This window comes from Artibeus jamaicensis, unplaced genomic scaffold (assembly GCF_021234435.1).
Source record: "Artibeus jamaicensis isolate MK-2021 breed Jamaican fruit bat unplaced genomic scaffold, CSHL_Jam_final contig_781, whole genome shotgun sequence".
Taxonomy (NCBI): domain Eukaryota; kingdom Metazoa; phylum Chordata; class Mammalia; order Chiroptera; family Phyllostomidae; genus Artibeus; species Artibeus jamaicensis.
In genome coordinates this window covers 6,868,049-6,893,016 of record NW_026521968.1, presented here as the reverse complement: position 1 = coordinate 6,893,016, position 24,968 = coordinate 6,868,049, and the positions used below count along the sequence as shown (strand labels likewise).

The window sequence follows — 24,968 nt, the reverse complement described above, 5'->3', positions numbered from 1 at the left end:
TGATTTACTGTAGCAGGCAAATGCCAAAGAAATAATGTATCTTTTGTGGTTTTGACAAAGGCCTGAATTGCCTATGTTCTGCAGTGGGTCATGGGGTAAGAAAAGAAGGGAGAGACATGGAAGAAAGCAAGTTTGGAGCAATGGTGACTGATGCAGATGCCCTGACACTCAAGAGCATCCTGGAGAGGCCGAGGGGTGCAGACCCTGGGCTGAGGGCAGAGTACCGGCTGGCCACGTGCATCTGGGTAATTCAACCACAGAGGTAGTTGTGCTTCCTGTGAGTTCAGTCAGTATCTCTAAGAGAGTAACTACCAGGAGGGCCTGAGTGTTTTATTCCGATTCCTGGCCTCCTCCTGTGTCAGTGCTAAGTATTTCTTGTGAACCAAACCACCTAATAGATGCCTATCTAACAAGTGGGATGAGCAGCAGAATTAATGGTGACCACACAAAGAACAAATTAGGTACCCTACGAAAGGCTACAGACCCTGGGAGATTTCTACTTTGACTCACTCTGCATACTGTAAGATGCCACATCAGAACACAAAAAAGATTCCTATTCAAAATAACAAGTCTATATTTCAAGAAAACCTATTACTCATGTGCTTGGAATGATGGTCATCTTTTAAGAGTAGGTACTTGACTTGGGGTGGTGAACACACAATACAACCTATTATATTGTGATATGTATAGAACATATCATTCTGTAACAGATGATATGTTATAGAATTGTACACCAGAAACCTATGTAATTTTATTAACCAATGTAACCCTGAAAAACTCAATAAAAAAGAGTAGCTACTTATAACCCAGACTCCTTTTGCCTGTAAATGCAATTAAGAAGCCAACCCATGGCTTCTATTTATTCAATAGATCCACTTGGAAAACCAAAAATATACTTCTAAGTGAAAAGAATCATATTTAAAAAAAAAGATCATAGGTACCTGAATATGTGCTTGCATTTTTTTCTTTTCATTTTGGAGGATTTGGTTTCGTTCTTCTTCTTCTTCAACCCTAGACTCCAAGTCATGTAGAATCTCTTCTAATTCCTGCTTTTTAGCAGCAAGTCTTGCTCTCATCTCTTCTGCTTCCGCAAAGAGCTCAGTCTCTGCTTGAAGTTGCTCTGCAAGGATATTCTTCTCTTCTAAAAGCTGCAACCACAATAAAGTATCCAGTGCTATGACTGCCCCCAGTATACACACGAGAACCAGTCGCAGTGATTTCAAGGGGCAATACACCTCCCCAACGCAAATGAAAGTTAAAAATATATTAACATCACTGGCAAAGATTTCTCAAAAATGTCTGGCTGTAGGAAAATAAGTGAAATGAAAACACTTTTGGTTGTTGCTGTTGTCTCAGGTTTTCCTGAGTAATATGTGCTGAATTTATGCTGTTGTAGGGACTCCCATTCTTCTATTAAAGGTAACTTATGAAGGGACAGAAAAGCAGGTGAGGGAGAATATTTAAGTGCAATCAAGTTCACAGTGACTACTAAAGCTGTTTGGTGTCAAGTACTACGCTTTGGCCTTTAGTGTTCATGTTTTTGGCCTTGAACACCACAATCCTATTACTGTCATCGATAATAAACATTTCTGGAGCCTCTGCTCTGTCCAGGCAGCATACCTGCCCGGGAAAGGGACACTGATCTGAAACCACTGTGGCTGGAGAAGAAGCAGGGGGGTGACCTTGTATGAGCTCGTCCTGTCACTTTTTTCGATTTTCCTCACGAGTAGTCCAGGAAGGTGATAACTAATGCTGGGAGTTTCACCGAAAATGCATTGAACACATGTCTGACAGCAAACAGATCCACCGTGTGTCCAGAGAATAACAAAGGCAAAGATACAAGAGGTAAGGTTGATTTCGGTTTACAGAAAACCAAATGTGTGGCATAATGTGTCTGTTGCCTCTGTTCTCAAATGCCTACGCTTTGGAAAGGAGTGAAAACCCACAGAAGCCAAGGTGGTGTGGGAGGGTTAGCTACCCACGACCAAGCTCCCGCCACGGGAGCTCTCGCGGGCCCCCGGGAGCGTGTGGCTCTGGGAAGGCGGTGCACGCACCTGCTGGTGCTTCCTCTCCATTTCTTCAAGCTCCCCTTCCACCTTCGTCTGCTTCTCCTTCACCTTCAACAGCTCTTCATCTTTGGCCTGAAGCTCTTCCTCTTGGCGCGTAACTTGTAGCAGCGGCTTAACCTATGACAAAATCGAGCAGTTTACCATCACAGCCCCTTCCTGTGGACTGCTACTGGCCCAACGCCGCTCTTCCGAGGGCAGCGGGGGAGCCCACCTTTGTGAAGACGCGCCACCACTGCCAGTGCCGCAGTTTCAGGTACGCGGCGCAGTTCCGCTGCAAGACCTTTAAGGCACTGAGTTGTTGCTGCTTCTTGGCAAAGGCCCTGAAGAACAGTAAGAAAAACTTATTATGTAAAGAAAATGTGTCTTCATAGCTGTTGCCATAAGACCACTTCCGAAGGCAAACAGTCTCCTGTGGCTGAGGCAGGGAGTGTGAGATGGACGGAGTTGTCGGGTGAAATGCCCGGGGCAGGGGGAGGCCTGTGAGTCCCTGTCAGCTCAGGAGCCTGCCCGGACGACCTCCGGCATGGGTCACAGACACCCTGCACTTTCTTCCCAGATGCTGCCCTAGACAGTGCTGTTCTGCCGTCCACCCACACACGCACACATGTGCGCACTCTTGGGTACGAGTAAATACCCTTCTTTCCTGAGGTGAGGAACACAGTGTGCCAGAGGCTCCCCTCGTTCCCTTTGCTTGTGTGATTTACTCCTTTAGTAGCTATGTCCTCCTTTTTCTTCTGATCTGTCACCGAAGAAACATTCCTTCCCCTTTTATGATTACCCACTTACTTTCTGGCTAGGTAGCCTCTGCAAACAGCCTGGAAGAAGATAATGATATCGGTAATTTTTAAATCCCGTTCTTCCTCTAAGTGTGCCAAAACTCCAGCTCTGAAAAATATCTTGCTCTGTCCAATTCTGTACAAGTTTGGGTCCAATTCTAAAGCTCGGATCTAAAAGAGATAGAGTTTGTTTATTTTTTGCTGCAGGAAAAGAGACCAGTAGCCCACAAACCAGAAAAATCAAGAAAAGTTTACCATTCGTTCACAAGCCTGTTTGCCATCCATAAAACCTTTTGGAATAGCATTTGGAGTTAGGATCTCATATCTGCAAGAAAAGCAGACAGAAGATGTTTTGTAAATTTGTGAAAATATTCACCTACTAACTGTGAGTTCTGCTTTCTCTAGGAGGTGATAATATGATAGGTGACGGTGAAAACCAGATTTTCGACTTCTTTTTTTTTTTTTAATTTATTTTTTTAAATTGATTATGCTGTTACAGTTGTTCTATTCCCCCCTTCATTCCCCTCCACCCTGTCCCCCCATCCCCACCATTACCCCCCTTTAGTTTATGTCCATGTGTCTCAAGTCCTTTAGGTTCTATATTTCCCATACTATTCTTGCCCCCCCCCCCATCTATTTTCTATCTACTGTCTATGCTACTTATTTTCTGTACCTTCTCCCCCCATCTCCTCCTCCCACTCCCCTGTTGCTAACCCTCCTTGAGATCTTCATTTCTATGTTTCCACTCCTGATCTAGCTGTTCTTTTAGTTTGCTTTCGTTTTAGGTGTGGTAGTTAATAACTGTGAGCTTGTTGTTCTTTCACTGTTCATGTTTCTTTAACTTCTTTTTCTTAGATAAGTCCCTTTAACATTTCATATAATAAGGGCTTGGTGATGATGAACTCCTTGAATTTGACCTTATCTGAGAAGCACCTTATCTGTCCTTCCATTCTAAAGGAAAGTTTTGCTGGATAGAGCAATCTTGGTTGTAGGTCTTTGGATTTCATGACTTGGAATACTTCTTTCCAGCCCCTTCTTGCCTGTAAGGTCTCTTTTGAGAAATCTGCTGACAGTCTGATGGGGACTCCTTTGTAGGTGATTGTCCCCTTAGCTCTTGCTGCTTCTAGGATTCTCTCCTTCATTTTAATTTTGGCTAATGTAATTATGATATGCCTTGGTGTGTTTCTTCTTGAGTCCAACTTTTTTGGTACTCTCTGAGCTTCTTGGATTTCTTGGAAGTCTATTTCCTTTGCCAGATTGGGGAAATTTTCTTTTATTATTTGTTCAAATAATTTTCCCACTGGTGGTTGTGTCTTTCCCCCTTCTGGTACCCCTATAATTCGGATATTGGAGCGTTTAAAGATGTCCTGGAGGTTCCTAAGACTCTCCTCATTTCTTTGAATTCTTGCTCCTTGACTCTTTTCTGTTTGGCCATTATTTGCTTTCTTCTGGTCCACTCCATTGATTTGAGTCCCAGTTTCCTTTTCATCGCTATGGGTTTCCTGTGGAATTCCATTCATTTCCCTTAGTTTAGCCTTCATATGTTTCTCTAATTTGTGGCTATAATCAACCAGATCTGTGAGGATCCTGATGACCAGTGTTTTAAACTGTGCGTCTGAGAGTTTTGCTATTTCTTCGTCGCTTAGATTTATCTCTGGGGCTTTGAGGTCTTCCTGCGACATTTTTGGTCTGTTCTGGCCCTTTAAATGTGAGAAGCGGTGCCTTGGAGTCCCAGGTCGCTGGGCTGTGACGCTGTATGTGGGGGCGTGGTCAGAGCGGGGAAATGGCGGGGCCCTCTACTGCCGCGTGCCACGGGGACCGCCGGGCCTGGTCCAACCGCCCACTCCCTCGCCTGTCCGCTCGCCCGCAGACAGGCAACCGCAGTCAACACGCAGCACCGCCTCCCCACTGTCTCCTCAGCAGTCGCTCACCCGGTGGGTTGCTCGGTCGCTCGCTAGGTCCAATCCTGCGTTTGGAACCCGTGCGTCTGGATTCGCGCGTCTGGATTCCGCGCCTGGGTCCGTCCGACCGGAGTCCTCCTGTGCAACCCCTCACAAGACGCCGGTTTCGCCCCTTACCGGTCGGGCTGAAGAATTTGTTGTTAACGGACTTCCGGAAAGTTCAATTTTCCGTGTTCTGGTTGTGTTTTCTGATGCTAATATTTAGTTGTCCCTAAACTTGGTTGTGTGAGAAGGCACGGCACATCCACCTATACCTCCATCTTGGCGGAAGTCTCGACTTCTTAAAGTAAGAAACAAAACGAGTATGAGGCTAGTTCTCCCATGTTGAAGACCAGGTATAAAAACCGTGGCAGAGAAGAACAGAAGCATGGTATTTTAAAAAACGTTTTTTTACTCCCCCAAATGTGAAGATGCAAGGAGAGCCCGGCTCTTTGCCCACTGATCTGCAGGCATTTATTTGACAACAGAGGAGGCGATGACAGCAGCGCTTGGAGGCCCCTATTGAGAACCCGAGAAGGCACCGGGGGACAGTCACACTCGCCCTGGTCTGGGCGCACGCACACGCACTTCGCTGTGCACCTCGGTGACGATGTGTGCTGCCAGGTAGGTCTTGGAAGTATCGGGGGAAACGCTTTGTAAAGCACATGGTTATCTAACCACCGTGCTCTACACCTAAAACTAATACAAAGTAATATTGAATATAAACTGTAATTGAAAAAGAAAAGATCTGTGCACTTTATGTAGATTATACCTCAGTAAAAATCAAGTTGAGCAAATACATAGTTGGCTATATTAAAGGATAAATCCTGGTTATATCTATAAACTTTGTACTCTGGATGCTAATTACACTCCTCTTCCCATCCACAGGAAGTGACAATCTATCAGGCTGCACATCGCACGGTGGGGGCCACAGTGAGGTCTTCCCCCAAACCCGCGATGAGGACTGAAATGATTTCCCCACCCGACTCCACCTGGAACCGTGGGGAGCGAGCCGTTCTCAGACCCACAGCCTTGTGTGGACTAGGGGACAAGTGCGATCACAGTCAGAAATCCAATTTCCAGGAGAAAAAAAAAGGGAACTAAATATTAAAGAAAATTACATAGTACATTTAAAAAATAAATTTTCCATCATATGTTTTCACCAATTTCTACTGCATCCATTTCTACGGATCTTCTCTCTTTTGTTTTCTTCTTTACCCTTTTGTTCTACTCTACCCTGATCCCTACTCTATTAGTGAGAGGACTGTAGTGCGTGTACATGCACGCACTGTAGCGAAATATGTACATTTGCACATAAATACAGACATATTCATCGAGTCACACACCACTTAACGACAGATATGTTCTCAGAAATGTGTTGTTAGGTGACTTCGCTACTGCGTGAATGTCACAGAGTGCACTTACACAAGCCTAGATGGTACAGCCCACTACACACCCAGGCTGTGTGCTGTGGCCTAGTGTTCTTAACCCACAAGTCAGTACAGCATGTCACTGTACAAAACATGAGATTAAATCAAGCACAGAGAAAATGACGTGATCAAGAGATGCGGTGAACCTGGGAGAAATGAGGCTGCTGCCAATGAAACATGGCATGCTATTTCACATCAAACATCTTTTGAACACAAAGTACACTCTCCCATAGTGATAAAGTATAGCACAGTAGATACATAGACCTGTGGTCATTTATTACACTGTCACGTATTTTATACTGCACATAACTGTATGTGCTATCTTTTCCTACGGATGGCAACTCGGCAGGCTTGTTTATGTCAGCATCGCCACAAACACACGACTGACGCTGCGACCATATGATGGCGGCGAGGTCACCGGGTGACAGGCACTTTTCGACTCCACTGTAATCTGTGAGAACACCATCATATATGAGGCTTGTCATTAACCGAAATGTCGTTATGTGGCACAGGACTGTATTTTAAAGTATTAGCTTAAAAAGTAATTATGTTTAAAGTCCAGACAGAAGTGTTTACATGAAGTAACTGTGAGTTCTCAGCTTTAAATGTTTATCGCACAACTGACTTCGGGACCCTGAAGACAGACCGTCTTCGGAGCCCCACAGCAGCCACCGGCCCACTAGGCCCCCACGGTCCTGACCAACAACCAAGGCAGTAGTGGTCTCCCCTTCCCCACGTGAGACGGGAACTGAAACTGCCCAGGGGACACAACCAGCGGGTCCTCATCACCTCCCTGTTTTGATGCATATAAGATGAGCTTTGATACATATGGAAAAAGGGAAAAGTTAGCAATACCTCTGTCTGAATTCCTGGAAAACTATCCGGTTGGGGAACCCCTGGCGACAGATTCTGATCCCTTCTAGGACACCATTGCAGCGCAGCTGATCCAGCACCAGATGCGGGTCCAGTTTCCCAGCCTAGTCAGGTAAAGGAGAGTTCCACACTTCAGTTGTTATAACCTGACCCACATCGGTTTCAAACGCCAGCCTAGGTTTTGCTTATTAACACTCACCCGCTTCTCGTGATTTGGGATGATGCAGCGAACAAAGTTAGGGTTGGTGTTGCGCAGAGTTGCCATCAATTTGGTGAGAGACTCTTTGTAGAGTTGTCCAACGGTGCGAAACATGCCCTTTTTGGTTTTATAGGCAGAGCCAAAAGCTGTCTCAGTCATACCAGTGACTTGATCCAGACCCACAATACGGTCCACTGGTGAAAATAAAAAGGAAAAGGGAAAGAAGTCAAACTGGACTCCTTTGTAGGGAAAGAAAAGACAGTGATAGTGCAGCAGCACAAGCTTTGTGAACAGATGGGGAGAGGTGCCGTATAGGTAAGGCAGTCAGCATTCTCAGACACTGCACAAGCCGTGGAACTAACAGCCACACACTCTACGGCGGGAGACTGTAGCGCTGACCACTTCATACCACGTACCAGCAGATGCCTTCCGCTGCGCTACTTTCAGGAGTTCACTGTCTTTGTCAACATTTTGCCTGTTACATATACAATTATTTGGCAAATGAGAGATCATTGGCTGGCATTATTGATACACAAACTGATACTGTGACAAGTCTCAAAATAGGAAATGGCTTAAGATATAATACACAAACTGTACAAAGCAAGCCGGTCCACTTAACAGATATGGCTCAGGGATTGGGGACCAAGGTCATCTCTTATTGGTCATAAGAATTTCAGTAAAAAAAGTCATTCAAGTTGCAGGAAGATTAGATTCCATCAATTCAGGTACTTAGAGAGGAGTAAACTTTGGCTCTCTCCTCAAAGCACGAATAACACTTGTTAAAGGACAAGAACACAAAATAGAAAAGGGTCTCCTAAAAAGAGTCAGGCTTACGCTAAGTTTAATGATGGTCAAGCTTCTCAGAGGCTCTGCTTTTGTTAAAGCAGCTGACAGTTCACATTGCCGGCAGGGACCTAACACTTCTAACGACGGGCTGTAAACAAAAGTCTGGCACAGCGCGCCAGCCGCCGGCACGGCACACTCGGTGCACAGGATGCACACGTTTAAAATTCTTAAATGAACAAAACACACTACTGAAGTATTTTAATGAAGATACTGATTGAACTACCCTGTTAATGCCCCTTTCCATTTTAACAGCCACCTCCATTTCTTTCCCTTGTCCCCAAGAACGGAAAGTACATGAGGACTGGCACTATATAGAGAGCTTTATAATCCAGACCTCATGCAAGTCTTGATTTGCAACGAATGAGGTTCTTACAGAAGAGAAGACCATGACCCAGGAGGTAACTTCTCAAATTATGCAGGTCTTGAATGGAAACTGGGAGCACACACACTACACCACCATCTCTCCCACGTGAAGCCACCAGACTCCAGGGTTTCGGCCAAAGCTTCTCCTGCTTGTGCCCCGGAGTCTGTCTACCGTCCGCTCAGAGACCACCTTTCTTCCCTGTGCCTTCACCTGTCCGTCTTTACTTGCTCCAGTGAAAAGCAGCACCAAACCCCACCCGGCGTGTGCCATGAGACTATGAACTTGTTTAACTCCCACCTGCCCGCTTCTCCTTCTGTCCCCTCAGAGCCCAGCTTCTTTCTGGAGGGGTCCACACATGTGCCACCCCGCCCTCTCCCACTCTTCCCACTGCATGGCTGCTACCTGGTCTCCAGCTCGCCCCCCTCTCCCTCTACCTGACACAGCCCACTGTCCAGCACTGTGTTCACCTGACCCTGGCACATTTACCCACTGGCCACAGCAGCAGCATTCTCAAGACTCCTGGCTTCTCTTGTCGACTGCTTCTTCTCCTTGACCTCCGTCTACCTCCCTAGCTACCGCAGGCTCCTTGATGACATCTCTTCAGCTCTTCCTATTACCGCGGCACTCCCTAGGGGCCGAGACTCAACTCACCTGAAGTCCTTTCAGACTAAGGCAAGGTGCAGGTATAGGCAAACATGATTTGACCTGCTTTTCTCAAGCCATAGCCTCATCCTGGGTGATCGTACGTGTGACTTTAGTTAGCTACACCCAGCTCCCCAGCACCAATTACCAAAAACCTATATTCTCCTCTCCACCCAGAAGTCATAAAGGTTCCTCTGCCTTCCACACATTCTCGGTGAGTGCCTGTCATGCCTGCTTTTACAACATTGCATCTCTCATACCTAGCATGAGGTCTGGCATATGACGGGCTCGATACATGCAAGTTTGTGAATACATGAAATACATTTATAATCACAAAGTGAGAAATGCATTGAAAGAAAAGAACGAGATGCTGTGAGAGAGATGGGTGGTCAGAGCTCTCTCTGGAGAAACTACGTTTCTGAAGGGAACTGCATTCCAGCAAAGAGTGGGAACAGCATGTGTGAAGGACCAGGGGCAGGAAGACGTGAAAGCAGCAGGTGCCAACAAAGCACTATGAGGAGGGACGCTCCTCTGGCTCCTACGTATGTACAGAGTGGGCTGGGGCAGAGGCCGGGGAGACCAGAGAGCTGACTGCTGCAGTAATCCAGGTGCTGAGAAAGATGAGAGTAGCTTGAACTACTGAGATTACAGAGGAGATGGACAGAGAAGGAAAGTTCAAGACATTTTCTGGTGGGATATTCGACTTGCTTTAATGATTAACTTGACAGGAAAATAAGGGAGAGGGACACGTCAAGAATAGCTCCTAGGATTTTAGCACGAGCAACTCAGTGGCCTGCAGCGCCTGCCGTTGGGGAGGTGGGGAGAAGTGGGTTCTGCAGGTCGGAAGACAGGATCCTGACTGCATTTAAGTTTGGGGTGCCTGGGAGACATTAAGGTGGAGACGAGATGCCAAGTAGACATTCCAGTCCGCTGCTAAGAAGAGAGGTCTAAACTAGAAAGGTAAATTTGGGAGTTGTTGACTTACGGTGCTTGAAGTTATGAGACTGGGCGAACCGTCTAAAGGGTGAATGGAAAGACACAGCCTGAGAGCAAGCCCCAAGAAGCTGGGGATGGGGATGAGGATGAGGAGTAGGAGGGACAGAGGTCAACACCCTAACCTAGAGCACACTCTCTACCCCACCTCTGTCCTGACCCCCCTCCCACTTCCTATGCAGATGGAACCACCTTTGCTCAACCCAGAAACCAGGAACCAGACTTGGTTCCTCTCACATCCAGCTGCTTGCCAACAAGGGCCAAGCGAAATTTCCAACTGTCTTCAATCCACATCCTGCTCTCTACTGCCCTGGCTTGGGCTCTACCTTCTCCCCTGGAGTCTGCAATACCCTCCTACCGGTTCCTTCCTCCGGCCTCACTCCAATGTCATCCTCTCCCCTTCAGCCATGATGTTCTCGGCATTTGTGCCTCTGGTCCCCGTGTACCGGGGAACAGGTAGTTTCAAAAGACAAAACTATACACATTATTTATTCCTATACTTAAAATTCTTCATTTTCTCCTATAGCTTACAGAATATGGTCCAAATAACTGAGCCCAGAAATCGAACCCAGTGATGAAGAACTCAACTCAGCATGTCAGAGACACCCACCACTCCTGAGCTGTGTGATCTGGAGTCGAGTTACCCAACTGCTCCAAGCCTCAGCATCTTCCTCTGTAAAACGGAGCTCATGCGACCCACCTCAGGACTGGAGGCGGGGGGCCTGCAAAACATTCCTGTGTTCAGCCAAGGTACTGCCCTTGCCATTTCGCCACACGTGCCGAAGCAAGTCCCTCAAGCCTCCATCCTCTTCTCTGCCTGGAAGGCAGGCCCCTCCCTCTGTCTAGCCATTCTGGCAAAGGCCCAATGGCTTTAAATCTCCATTCTTTAGGCTACCTCTTCTTAGGCTCTGGTTTCCACCTGCCTCCAAACTAAATAGGCTATTCCCTCCTCTAGTCTTCAAATCACCTAGGCCAGACCTCTGGGACCACTTCTCTCTATTCTGTGTATCTTCTCGCTGGACTGAGCTTCCCCAGTGAATCTCTGCACCCCCACCGCACCCAATGTTGGCCTGAATGTGGTGTCTGGCACACAGCAGCTATTTAATTAAGCTATTTATTATCTGTTGAATGAACACAAAATTGCCCCCAAAACAAAAGGAGGCACTGTGCTTACTGTGTGGGGACCGTGCATGCTGGTGTGCAGTTCTCCTGCTCCTCACACAACATGATGGAGGCCTAACTAAGCGGGTCCCAGCACCAAACTGCTTTTTACGGCACTAACATGAAAATATAATCACAATGTATCCGATTTTCAAATTTATTTTTAATAAAGATAATCCAAAGCTCAAAATTCAGCATGCATTGGATTTTCTTTTCTTTTCTTTTTTTTTAAATTAAAAAAATTTAGGAGTTCTGGCCCTGGTGTAGCTCAGTGGATTGAGTGCTGGCCTGAGAACTGAAGGGTCGCAAGTTCGATTCCTCCCAGTCAGGGCACGTGCCCAGGTTGTGGGCCAGGTCCCCAGTTAGAGGCATGTGAGAGGCAACAGACATTGATGTTTCTTTCTCTCTTTCTCCCTCCCTTCCCGTCTGTCTAAAAATAGATAAGTCTTAAAAAAAAAAGGGAATTCCAGCCAAGATGGAGGGTAGAAACCCTTTGCTTCTTCACGCAACCAAAAGGAGAATAACAACCAATCTAAAATCAACAAACAACTAGAACTGCCAGAAAATCAAACTGCAACCAAACTCCAGGGGACTCCGACAACCAAGGAATTAAAGAAAAAAATCAACCAGAACAACTAGACCAGTACGCTAAGACAAAGAAATATGGCTGAAATGAAAAGACAGAGAGCTAAGCGATAAGGAGATAGCCAACCTATCTGATGGAGAATTTAAAATGCACACAGGCATTTTAATTACCTGATTGAGCCTGGTCAAAAAATGAAAACAAAACAAACAAACAAACAAACAAAAAAACCAAATGAAAGATATGCAAAATAAAATAAAGCTAAATATTCAGGGAGCCAAAGCAATGATTTGGAACAAAAGAGAAAAATAAACATCCAACTGGAACAGAATAAAGACACAAGAATTCAAAAAAGTGAAGAGAGATTTACAAACCTTTGGGAAAACCCGAAACATTCCAATATCCAAATTACATGGGTGCCAGAAGGAGAAGAACAGCAGAACACACCGAGGCACATCATCATTAAGTTACCCAAGATTAAAGACAAAGAGAAAATCCTAAGAGCAGCAACAAAAAAGGTGACAGTTATCTACAAAGGAGTTCCCTTAAGACTATCAGCTTATTTCTCAAATAAACCTTGCAGGCAAGAAGGGGCTGGAAAGAAGTATTTGAAATCATGAAAGGCAAGGACCTACATCCAAGATTGCTCTGTCCAGCAAAGCTTTCATTTAGAATGGAAGGGCAGATAAAGTGCTTCCCAGATAAGGTCAAGTTCAAGGAGTTCATCATCACCAAGCCATTATCATATGAAACGTTAAAGGCCTTAGAATCTAAGAAAAAGAAGATCAAAACTATGAACAGTAAACTGACAACAAACTCACACTATCAACAAATGAACCTAAAGGAAAAGACAAAGTTTGTCTTTTCACACAAACTAAGCAAACAACTAGAACAGGAACAGAATCGGAGAAATGGACATCACATGGAGGGATTTCAAAGAGGAGGAGGAAGAGAGGAGTAGGGGGGAAAGGTACAGGGAAGAAGTATAATTAGGAGGCATAAAATAGACGGGGAGAAATAAACGGTATAGGAAACGGAGGCTTCAACTTACATGCACAACCCGTGGCCATGAACTAAGGCGGGGGGGATACTGGAGGGCTAGGGAAGCGGAGTAGAGAAGCAATAAAGGGGGAAAACTGGGAAAAGTGTAATAGTATAACCAATAAAAGTACTTAAAAATGAGAAATAAAAATATTAAAAAATAAATAAGAGATGCCTTTTATCAACTTGAAAAAAAAAACAAGGTAAACTAAGGGTCAGCTTTCACCAATGAGCAAAATTATCTTGTGGGTAAAATTATCTTTGGGAACTGCGTTAAATGATTTGAGTCACATTAATAATACGTGAGTTCACTAAAAAAATTAAAAATCAAGACTATAACCTCAATTTTACAAAAACATGTTATTGTTGAAAACGGTTCAAGCAGGAATCAAACAGAGAAAGGCAGAAAGTGCAAAGACAAGATTCTAGCAGCTCCTTGAAATGAGCATCATTGCTCCTTCTGGGACTTAATACTGCGGCTAAAACCTGCAAGTATCTCAGTGCCCATGGTTTCCGGGCGGAGAGTGGTTTTATTTATCCTCCTGCTGCCAACTCTTCTCTCTGAGGTAGCAGGGGGGCCTGGTGATGGCTGCTGGTGGGCACCGTAATCCATTACCTGGCTGCCCAGTAGCCTGAAAAGATTTCCAAGTATTTTACACACTTAATTTATTAATATACAAACTTATTTGGACAGTGAGAAATCAGAGGAGCTCCACAGACCTGTAATCTGTAAGCACATATTAGTTTAATAGAAGAAAAATGCAGTTTGTAATCATCTTCCTCATAAAGCTGCCATTAATAACAGTTTTTACAAATAAAGGACACTGTCTACAGCCCGAATGCTCACTGGCCCACAGCCTCAGGGATAAGAGGTACGTGAGAGTTTCACATTCTCCAAATCTGCATATGGGCCCAAACATTAATGTTACTAAGTTAAATTTAAAGTATTTAAGCCGGCTCTTCAAAAATCTCACTGCGGTGAGATTTAGATAGCTAAAAACTACAAAAAGGAAGAAAAACTTATTTTAATAGCCAGACAATGATAAATAAAAACTCCATCAAATACTCCTTCAAAAGGCCTCAGGTACCTGATGCTGTTCTAGGCATACAGCATGTTCTCAATACTCATTTATTTAAACAAATTAAGGCAATTCTACTCTAACATATACTGAAATGTAACTAACAGTTAAAAACAAATTCAGAAACAAATATTTAACTGCTATCAATTCCTAAACAATAACAATCTTAACATCAAATAGAATATCTCCACAATGTCCCTATCACACAACAATAATCAATTTACAATGGCTGTTCATTGTTCTGCAATATTTGGAAATTTTTAGAAAAACTGCAGGAAGTCCAGAGGTTGACAGCAATATTCCTTCTCCCAAGCTCTAGTGTAAGTTGAACTTAAATTTGCCTCCTTTAGCTCCCTCAAACTGTACTTTCCCCTCCCTGGCAGAAGCCAAAGCTGCTGGGCAAACAGGAAGCCCCATTCATTCGCTCGCTCTCTCCCCTTGGCAGGTCCCACGTACTTAATTCATGCTGGCACTGGGCAGTGCAGCATGACTGCTGAGCTGCTTGGCCTTGGGGCACTGTGAATAAAAGCGGACTTGCATTAAATAACGGCCAAGGAAACAGACATTACTTGATTTTGTTTTTCATAGTTACAACGGCAACAACGGCGACAACAGTGCACCAGCAACTGCAACAACTGCGGAGCAGCCTCGGCGAGCGCGATGCCAGATGTCCTGCACTTGGGCGCCAGGTGTGCCAGGTGCAGGCTCACATTGCCTTGTGTGAATCTCACAAGAACCCTGAGCACTAAGTGCCACTGTCCCCATTCGACCTCAGGAACTCACTCAAGCTGCAGTACCCGAAAGCTGATTCTTCTAGGGCTCCCAACTCCTATTAGGACTCAAAATAAAATAGGGAGAGTAGACTGTACTGAAACAACAACAAACCTTCAGCTGCTGAAAATGACGGCAAGTGAACTAGTAAGTACATAAACCAGGTCGGGCCTAAACCATAGATCCTAAAATGGCACTAAAAATAGAGATTCATGACCAGTTGATACAATAACCTACAAGGAGAATAAATGATTACTATTTTATCAGTCATGCTACTTCAATCTAAGTAGAACTTCCTTTAATGACTTACTGGGACAAAAAAAACAAAAACAAACCCAAAACAAAAAAAGGTTGGTTCAAAGTTTTGGAATGTCTTTGAAGTGTGGCTAAGGCAGAGCCTTTCCCTGAGATAACAGGAGGCAGCTAAGGGCTCAGTGGGCATCAGCGGATGAGGGAAGACTCAGGAGCCAGCAGCAACCAGGGAAGGCCCCTGCAGCGGCAGCCAGCCTCTCCTCGGTGACTCGAAGTCTCAGCTGAACTGCTGCGACCACTTTTCAAGTAGGGCTTCTATGGAAGATTGAGGGACTTCTGTATCAATAATTAAAACTTGCTTCACATACTTCTCACATTTTCTCTGGTGGTACCTCCCAGGTGTCAGCGGCCACCCCGCACTCCTGACAGCTCACAGAACCTAAATGGGCACTACTCCGTGAGGGGGATGGTGGGTTCAAACCTGCATAAGGGTAGATTAGCCACAACTGTTCCTCCCACATGGTTTTGGATCAGAACTAAAGCCACAGATAAGCCCTGTCACAGACCCTTTGAATCTAAACACCCCGCCTGTAACTTTGAGGTTAAGATCCCTCTTCACTGGTTCACTGGGCTTACATGTTCCATTACTAGCTAGCTCAGATGTCTAGACTTATATTTGGAAGAAAAGAGTCCTTTGGTTTTAACACAAACTTGTATGACCTCCCTATTTTGTCCCCAGGAATTCTGTTACTTTGATGTTTTGGAAACCTCTCTTTATCCTAGTCTCTCATTCTCATTCTCAAAAGCCTTCATATTCTTCATAATGCTATTTTCCTACCACCGTCGTCTGAGAAATCACTGAAAATGTGAAAGGCCACATTTTCATGTCAAACCTGTTACCTGGGGTTTGAATCCATGGACACACACAGAGGAGGAAGACGTCTGGTATAGCAACGCTTCATACTCCACAGAAAGACCACGTTTAGCCATAGGGGTTGGAAGGCCCTCTAAGGGGAAGAGAGGCTGAGACCCCTGATGCTTAGTTCCACTGAGTAATTCAACCAAAGGATACTTCACAGAGAGAGAGAACCAGGCGTTGTCAGTGCCACAGTGAGGCTCCTGCCAGAATGATGCCATCTAAGAGTGGCTCTGTCCTTGATCCCGATGGCCCAGAAAACACCTGGTTCATACACCCTGGAGATCATGACACGCAAGAAAGAACATCTACCCTGCAGGAGAGGGGAGGGCCGCAGTGGGCATGTGAGGCAAAGCTGCTGCACCAGTTCCCTCACTTGGTGACTTATTTATGGTGCCTACTTTGTGCCAGGTGCCGAGGAAATGAGGGTAAGCAAACACAGGCGCTGCCCTGGGTCTCAAGGAGCTCACAACCTGGAATTCCCTTGAAAAATTAGAAATCCAAAAAAAGTAAAGGGAATTAGTTTAAAGAGGGCACTCCGCTTTGGGAGAAAGTCCAAAAGGTCAAGCACTAACCCTTTAATCAAGCACAAGTCACAGGCAGACCATACGCTTAAAACTACCTCCTGGTTCTCTCCCCTTCTCCTGACTAACTCAGCTTTGCCAGTACTGCCCCAGGCCCAGGATGGCCCAGCACGAAGATTTCTTCCTTTGGAGTTCTCCTGTGGAGTCTTCATTCCCGCTCACGGGATAATCTCTGGCATACTCTATCTCCTCCCACTCCCGCCCCCAACGCCTGCAATCAACTTTTTCATAGTACGTGAACTAGAACAGATGGCAGGAATCCTGACTTGGATGAAAATGGATATATTCCTCCAACATATTTAAAAAAAACTTTTGAATTGGATATAGATCTCAGCATTATCATGGTCCAAAAATTTTAAATGGAAATTAAAAAAAAATTGGACTGTATTTTTAAATTTCTCTACATGATAACTTTACTAAATAACTGCAAGGCTGGGTGATATTCACTTTATATTGGGCTTTTTTGGGGACCATTAGCCATAGTTAGGCTGTATTTTAAAGCAGGGTGAGGATTTAGACCACAAGGCCCACACATATGGAGCTCAATGTCACATTCAATGTACAAATTCTGACACCAGTCCATTCTTAGTCTCGCCTTAACATATATCAAACCTTGTAGAGTTTCATTATTTCCAGTTCAAAAGAAAAAGCCAAGTAGCCAGGTATGCACATAAATCCCAAACAAAAGGTATAATGATGAGACCAACACACGGGAGATAAATATGGACTTATTTGTTCACAAAATGTTAATGACTTCAAGAAAAAACTCCTCTTTAGAATTTTTTAGAGTTGAATATTTAAAGGTAACTCAGTGACAAAGAAGACCTTATTTAGAAGATTAATTCCTAACAATCCCCTTAGAGGACTGTGTATCAAAGTGGCACTACTGGAAAAGGTAGTGACATACCTTTTAATATGCAGTGCTGCAAGTGCTATGCGTCAAATAAGAAGCAATGTGTAGGCAGTAGCGATTGGATTGTTTATGCACTCAAACAGTCGCCTTGAAGGAGAATAAAACTGAGCATGAAATGAAAGGTTCATGCAGGTCGATGAGCAAAACGGAAACGGAAAAACCCAGAAACCAGCCCCGCCCCCAGTCTGCCCTGCCCTCCCAGGCCCCCCTGCCGCCCCCCTGCACGTTCTTCCTGTGGGCATAAAACCCTTCTGCTTTGGAAGACCTACAGGCTTCATACATTCACCTGGTGGCTCATGAAGACCAGAAACACTGTCATAGAAAGAAGCTCTCTGAATATTCTGAATCTCTAAAGCAGAGAAACAGCAAAAACAGGAGGACAGAAGAGCAAATACACAAACACTTCAGTTAGTGCGAGAGACATTCGACATCACAAGTAAACTTTGAAATCGAGCTACGAAAGTAGCCAGTCCAGGGCAGATCCCATGCAAACATTACTATTTAGAGAACTTGCACATTCGGACAAAGTTCTTTATAAAATAAACTTAATCTGAATAAAAAATGCATATTCCCAACTCCAGGTGTGAACATTTAATCACAACAATGTTAAATGATTACCCCCATGTAGATGCAGGATGAAATTCTAAGCGTTATAAGGTACTAGTTGAGCTGTTCTTCATAAAATGATCCCGCAATTAGCAAATTAGAGCAAGGCTGCAATAAATCACGGCACTCTGGGAAATGTATACATTAGTAGCTTTTACTGTCAAAATTTACACTGCTTCCAGTACAGACTTTAGAAATATAATTTACTTCAAACACAAATTACTAACAGGTAACTACAATTAAGGAAAGCAAAATTCAAGTTCTGTGGCAAGAAAATGTTAAAATAACTTTAAATCATAAGGAGGGAACTTATCATACCATTCCTCCTAAAAACAGCCGATGGGGTACATTTACATTAAAAATGCAATCTTTAGTTGGTTTTTTTCCCTGTATATAAGCCCCAAGAAGTGGCAAAGAAGTCCTGTGCAGCTGGTAGCAAGATCCCAAAACATCTTTTAGTAAAAAGGAGGGCACTATGAATCTCTAGGGCAGGGCTGCCACGAAAAAATTTTATTTGTCCTGGTTTGGCCTTGAGAAAACTCTGTAAAACTCTAACACAAAGTTATTTCAACATATAATGTTTTATATTCAAGGCATGGCACCCTCACAGGCAAACTGTACTCCTATACCACACACTCTTAAGTCCACTTGTTATTTTCTGCCTTTGAATTTATGTAGTTGTAAAGGTAGAAAAGGTGATTTTCTATTCCTGGAGAAAAAGCTACCCTGGTCCAGAGTGATCTCCACACTCGGAGTGAGCGGTGATGAACTCCACCTTAGCACCCTCCTCAGACCTCATGTGTGGAACACGCAGCCCTCAAAATTGCACCAGCACGCTACTGCTGCTCTGCCTGCCCTTCCCGCAACAGGAAGTGACCTCCCAGATCCTGTCACTCAGATGACACCAAATCACTGTCCACCTAAGCTGATGAGCAAGAGGACTTCCTACAAATAGCAGCATTATCAGTAGAGCAGGCATGAGGAAATATACCAGAGCAGATATTAACACAGCCAAATCAAACCAGGGTAGGTAGGATTCCTATCAGCCTGTCTTGACAAAAGTGGCCACACATGCTGCCAAACACCTATCTGTAGAAAGGCAAGGGCAACCACGGGGTTATACAGGGCTATACAGTCTGGGGTCCAAGCTGTGGACTGAACACAGAGGGACTTCAGTCCAGCTCAGGCCAGGACTGAAGGGGCTCCTCGAGGCTGCAAGGGTTTTCACTCAGCATTTCTGGAATCAAGCAAGTAGCTTCCCTGCAGCTCTGGAAAGCACAAAAAGGCGGGGGGAGTCCTCTGCAGACCTGGCCCTGCCCCTGGGCACATCATCTTTGACACAACTGCCGGCCAGACCTTATATTCTTGAAGCCTCTGACCCACTGCTGCCAAAGGCTCTCCCACTCTGGGGGATGGCAGGGCCTGGAGTGACAGGGGAAGAGTGGAAGGAGGAAGCCATGGAAGCTGGGAGCCAAGACAGAGGCTCGCTCAGTCCTATGACCGTGTCTGTGCCCATCCCAAGTGTCTAACCATGGACAGGCTGCAAGGCCAGGGGGGGCCATGTCCTTCTGCATTCCCAAGTTGACAGACCTCACAGATGACAACCAGGGTGCACATGGTTACACATGCAGTGTTATTTGAATGGCTCACGTGCTCCACAGGGGCTTCCACAGATCATTTTGGGTTAAGAAATAACCAGTATGTAAACTCAGGACATAATTTCTTCTATCACCATCTTTAATTTCCCAACTACCTGCATCTTCCTCCCTTCAAAATGAAGGAAAAAAATCAATTTTTGAGGCTTCCAGAATAAAAACGCCAGTGTCCTCTGTTCCTCTTTTCCCGTTCATTCCTTCCAGGCCCACCTCCAGGTTATTTCCCACCAATCCAGCCAGCCCACCACTGCCAATTTCACTTCTTCAAGTCCACACCGTCTCCCCGCGCCCCTGCTCACAAACCAGCCGAAGCTCTTTATTCCATCAAGTCCAGTCCATTGAGGCTGGCAGCCAGGCTTCTGCTCGGTTTTGTCTACACCTGTCACCGGCCTCATTTCCTGTTCACACCCTTTTGCCCCAGCTCTGCTCCAAAGCCCAAAGGGAACACTTACCCTGGGCTGTGATCTCCCACTTCCGAGTGTGATCGCTCACCCCCTCCTTCTCCCATGCCCACCTCACTCCCCTAAACGCTCCCCAGCCCTAGCTGAGTTAGCTCACGCGAACCTACTCATTGCTCAACGTTTAAGGCATGATCAGGACAGACACTCATAAATTAGTGCTGAAAAACTGCAGTAAGTGTTCAGTACATGTCAGTTTTCCTTATTTTTTCACCGAATTATTATCTTTCCAAGACAAGGAAAACTGCCTCCTCCTCCATGACACTTTACCTCCGCACCCCAGGAAAAAGGCAGGCCCTTGCTGTGTTGTGCAGAGCTACAAGCTCGTTCCGCACCACTGACACAGCGCTCACCGGGTATCTTCGGTCCTCGAACCTGGCTACGTGGCTCACTCCCTGTCCCGTGCTCTCAGACCTAAGAAGAGTGCCCGGAGGAGGGGAACCAGGGGCAACTCCAACCCACACCGTGCCCAGTCCAGGCACAACAGAATCGACTCCTGACAGAGTGCAGCCATGCACAACGGGCATCACTCCTTCCTCTTCCCTTTGTGGCACTTCCCACGCGCAGTTTCACCCTCTGGTGCTGTTTTTGAGCACCTGTGGACACCCTATGACAAGTGGAGCTCAGAGTCCTTTTCCTGCTCTGGCTCCAGTTCCTCAGATTCCACTCTAACATTTCATAGCGACAGGGTCAGGGCTCCCACAGCTATGAAGCACCGCCAATGCCACATGAGCTTCCTGCTTCTCTCCTCCTCCTCCTGCGGCATCCGCCTGACCGGGTCACTGCAAACACAATGACACTCAGCATGGTCGAAGACTCACCCAATGGCATAATGGTAAAAAGCTTCCGTTTTACTTGTTGGACACCTAACGTGTTTCACAAATCCCTCCTTTTACAGTCTCCTCCCAGGACCCACACCCCCTTGTGTACAGTGCACCCCACCCTGCAGGCTCCTCACATTCACCTGGGCTGATGTACAAGATCGTTCTTGACTGGATTACCTTGGATAGGGTCATCTCTCCCCCCACTCACTTTCTCTGTCTCCACTCTTCTTTTCTATGTCTTTCCTTTTGCCCCAGCTGGCTAAACGCTTCTGTTTTCTGTATTTCCTTCTCTCTACCTCTGAGAAGACAGCTAGATAGATTACCAGCTCCATATCTAATACAGAAAACGCAGAAGGGAGCCAGCGAGGCAGGTTACTGAACAGGCCCTGCTTCGGGGTCAAGGCTGCACAAGGGGCAGATCTGAGCTAAGGTCCTGCGTGGCCTGAGGCCACGTGAAGAGGCGGGACAAAATCGGGAGGAAAAGTGGCAGTGAGAGCTCAGCTCTGAAAGACACGGGATCCCACTAGCCATATACACACAAGATGGTCTGTTTCTCTGGTACTAGCAAAACTTTCTAGTCCATGATAAAAAGAAAAAAAAATTGCTAAGCCCTGGCTGGTGTGGCTCAGTGGATTGAGCACAGGCCTGAGAACCAAAGGGTTGCCAGTTCAATTCCCAGTCAGGGCACATGCCTGGATTGCAGGCCAGGTCCCCCCTGTGGGGCATGTGAGGCACAACAACACATTAATGTTTCTTTCCCTCTCTTTATCCCTTCCCCTCTCTCTAAAAAATAAAGTCTTTTAAAAAAATTGCTAAAATCTTTGCCTGAGGTTCATGTAAACAAAGAACTAGGAGGACTTATGGAAATAGAAACTGATCTATGTTCAGGTGTCTGAGTGTGCTCATCAGTCACTGTGTGTGTGTGTGGAAGGCTTGCAATGGCTAAGGACACAGCTCAGCTGACCTGTAGGCCACAGAGGAAGTGCACAGTACGACTCAGGACCCTGGGATTATAACCTAACTGCGACCAGGGTGGCCTGAGGCATAGGCGCAGGTCTTTCTGTCTCCGAGCCAGAATGTTTCCACACCCCCGATAGCGTCTGCCCGAGGAGGCAGATGTCTTGTTACCCACGTATTCTTAAAGTGGGATGATTCCTAGAGAACGGCAGCCCTGCTCTAGGGAAAGAGTTTTAAAGTAAACTATTGATATATATGCACATTTATATAAATAAAAGAACCATATATAATCCTTAATTGTAAACGATTCTGGCCAATCCTAACCACAAACACAAGCACATTCTTACCATCCTTCCAAAGCTCTGCAACGAATCTGTCCGACGACTGGTGCAGGAGCGTGGCCACATTGTCGTTCAGCGGGTCCATGTTCTTCATCAGCCACTCGTCTGCCTTGTAGTCCACCTGCCCACAGCAGAGGCAAACGTGGTGAGATGGAGAAAAAAAACAAACAAAAACCCAAGAAACATTTAAAGTCTTCCCCACAAATGTTCACAGATCGATCTAAAACAATGGATCATCTCAAAGGCAATGCATCTGTAATGTATACTATATTTAAGGATTTATAAATGTTTATTAGCATATTTCTTATAAACTTCACCAAATGTACTGAAACTTCAAACTCAGAACTTTTAATCAGTTAGTCCACTCTTACCTTCCCTGCATAATGGATAATGCAGAAGTCAGCTTTGTCTTTCAGCTGCCGAGGTTTCTGAAACTTAGAGTGGGAACCTTGCTCTTGAACTAGTTTTTCAACGAAGGTTTTATCAGTGGCTTTAGGGAACCAGCACTCCTCATCCAAAAGGGCAAGTACGCCAGGAGGGTTAGCCTGGTAATGAGAGGCAATAGGAATTGACAAGTTTTGCATGTCACTTTAAATATCCATTAGGTTTGGCTGTTTAACTTCCCAAAACAGCGTTTTAGGAAGATCTATGAAACACAAACTGTTAGGAGAGGGAGATGGCAATGTCCACACCATGCGTATAATCCAAACACAGAGGTCTCAGACAGCTAATCGAGTGCTGGGGGGACAACAGATGGGCAACTTCCCTCATAAACACGTTATCTGTAAATTGTAGGTGATTTATTCCAAGTAGGTGGTCTCAAAAACACAGCAAATAAATGACACCAAAAAGGAACCAGGATATGAAAAGATGAAACTGAATATTTGTATTTAATGACTGGATGGATAAATTATTCAAAAACCTCCACTAGGTGTCAATTTAAGTTTCTGGTTAAGTAAAGATTAAATAGGATGTACTATTTCACACTTGGTGACATATTTTAAACTAAGTAGAGTATATGGAAGGTGATGAAATGATTTATCAAATACTTTATATGTTTATTTCAACAAAGATTTGAGAGGCTTATTTCACTCAGCTAGTGGATGAGTTGCAGCCAGGCACTGGGGGGAGGGGAGCAGGGATCGCCTGCCAACAGGTAGGGCGTTTCTTTGTGGGCTGGTGAAAACGTGCAATTAGACAGTGGTAATGACTGCACAACTTTGTGAATACACTCAAATCCACTGAACTGTATACTTTAAAAGAGTGAGTTTTAGGGTATGTGCCTCCAGCCTGCCATTCTCTGGGAACTCAAGAATCAGTGCAGTGACTTCTTTTTTGGAGGAAGGTGGGGGCACACACGCAAGCTAAATAAAATATTTAAATTGTGGTTTATTTTGTCATGTTTCGGGATCATTATTCATTGCCATGATGCCAACATGGCAATCTGTGATATAAGACTGAACTTACCAATTCTGGGGTGTATCAGTTTTTTAAATAAATCCCTAGGATCAGTTTTCTTCAATTCACAAAGCCTTTCCTTTATGTTTACTGGGGAAGAGAAGGCTCTATACAAATACTGCTTAAGAAGTAACAAGAGGTTATAGCTAAATATAAATGAAATAACGTAGTAATATGGTCAGAGGAAGGTGGTGGAGGAACCAAACGCAGCAGGCAGAAGCTGAGAACCACTCTGCAGTGAGCCCTGACCCCCAGGCCCAAACCAAACGGCTGTCTCGTTTGTGGCTCTCCTACTGAAAAGAAACTGCAGGGTTTTGAAGCAGCTAAAAGGAGATTATAATCAAAGGCAACTGGGACTCGGAAAACCCTACAAAAACAAAGGTTCAGAGTGGCAGATAACTCAATGCCCTAGTCACCTGACAACTTTGAGAAATGAAGTACCATATTAATACTAAGATAAGCAACATTCCATTTTTGACCACAATTTTTACATTTTCAATTCCCTTCTAATAAAAATATTTCTAGCTTACAAAATAGGATCCCAAATGTCTTTTCTAAAAGACTCTGTGACAGCATAATTATGAGTATCCATTATCGTGTCTCCTTTTTATTTGCCCTGCTTCATCCTTCAATGTTAAGTTCACTGGTAACACTTCTTTCAATTAGGGGTTTCTTAAAGAGCTATAAGTACGAGAGACTATTTTCCATCTGAGGCCAGAGTTACTGTCATGGGCTTTGTAAGCAGCTTTCTGAGCATAGAGGCTCCCCTCTTGCTGCCCCTCCCCAAGCCGGGTAGGGGCTGGGTTTGTGGAGAGGAGGCGAAGACTGGCAAGTCGCTTTCAGGTATTTATTCTCCTTCTGGAAAGTGTCCTCACTCTCTATTTTGAAAGAACCATCAACAGAATCATTATCCATTATCACTCTACAGGCTGTAGTTAAATTTGCTACTATTATGCACTCTGTAGGTTTTTATGGATAAGTAGAAAAAGGTAACCCTAAAGAACAACTGACCTGAAGAGCAAGTCAGCATTATGTCCTAAATTCCCTCCCTCCCCTTTAAGAAATGGCTCTCCTTTACGATGACTACTCAGGGAAGAAATAAAAAGGTACATTCTATAAGATTTTTTGGGAAAAGTCCAGCAGTGCCCGTACAAGGAGTATAGGGAGGGGGGAGAGAAGGGGGGAGGGGGAGAGGAGGGAGGGGGAGAGGAGTGGCGGTAGGGAGCAGGAAAGGAGG

The 24,968-nt window shown here is 45.0% G+C and overlaps 1 protein-coding gene across 3 annotated transcripts in view; it reads right to left on the bottom strand.

Moving 5' to 3' along the window:
- The window catches only part of MYH10 (myosin heavy chain 10), a 147,753-nt gene that overhangs the window by 33,250 nt on the left and 89,535 nt on the right, over positions 1-24,968 (bottom strand). For all 3 annotated transcript variants that reach the window (XM_037164952.2, XM_037164953.2, XM_037164954.2), the window contains exons 14-22: positions 22,645-22,818; positions 22,280-22,394; positions 7,288-7,481; positions 7,071-7,192; positions 3,101-3,170; positions 2,856-3,016; positions 2,281-2,389; positions 2,055-2,186; positions 942-1,148 (exon numbers count right to left, since the gene is read on the bottom strand). In XM_037164952.2, the coding sequence (XP_037020847.2) occupies positions 942-1,148; positions 2,055-2,186; positions 2,281-2,389; positions 2,856-3,016; positions 3,101-3,170; positions 7,071-7,192; positions 7,288-7,481; positions 22,280-22,394; positions 22,645-22,818 (1,284 nt within the window). The remainder of the gene's footprint in view (positions 1-941; positions 1,149-2,054; positions 2,187-2,280; positions 2,390-2,855; positions 3,017-3,100; positions 3,171-7,070; positions 7,193-7,287; positions 7,482-22,279; positions 22,395-22,644; positions 22,819-24,968) is intronic.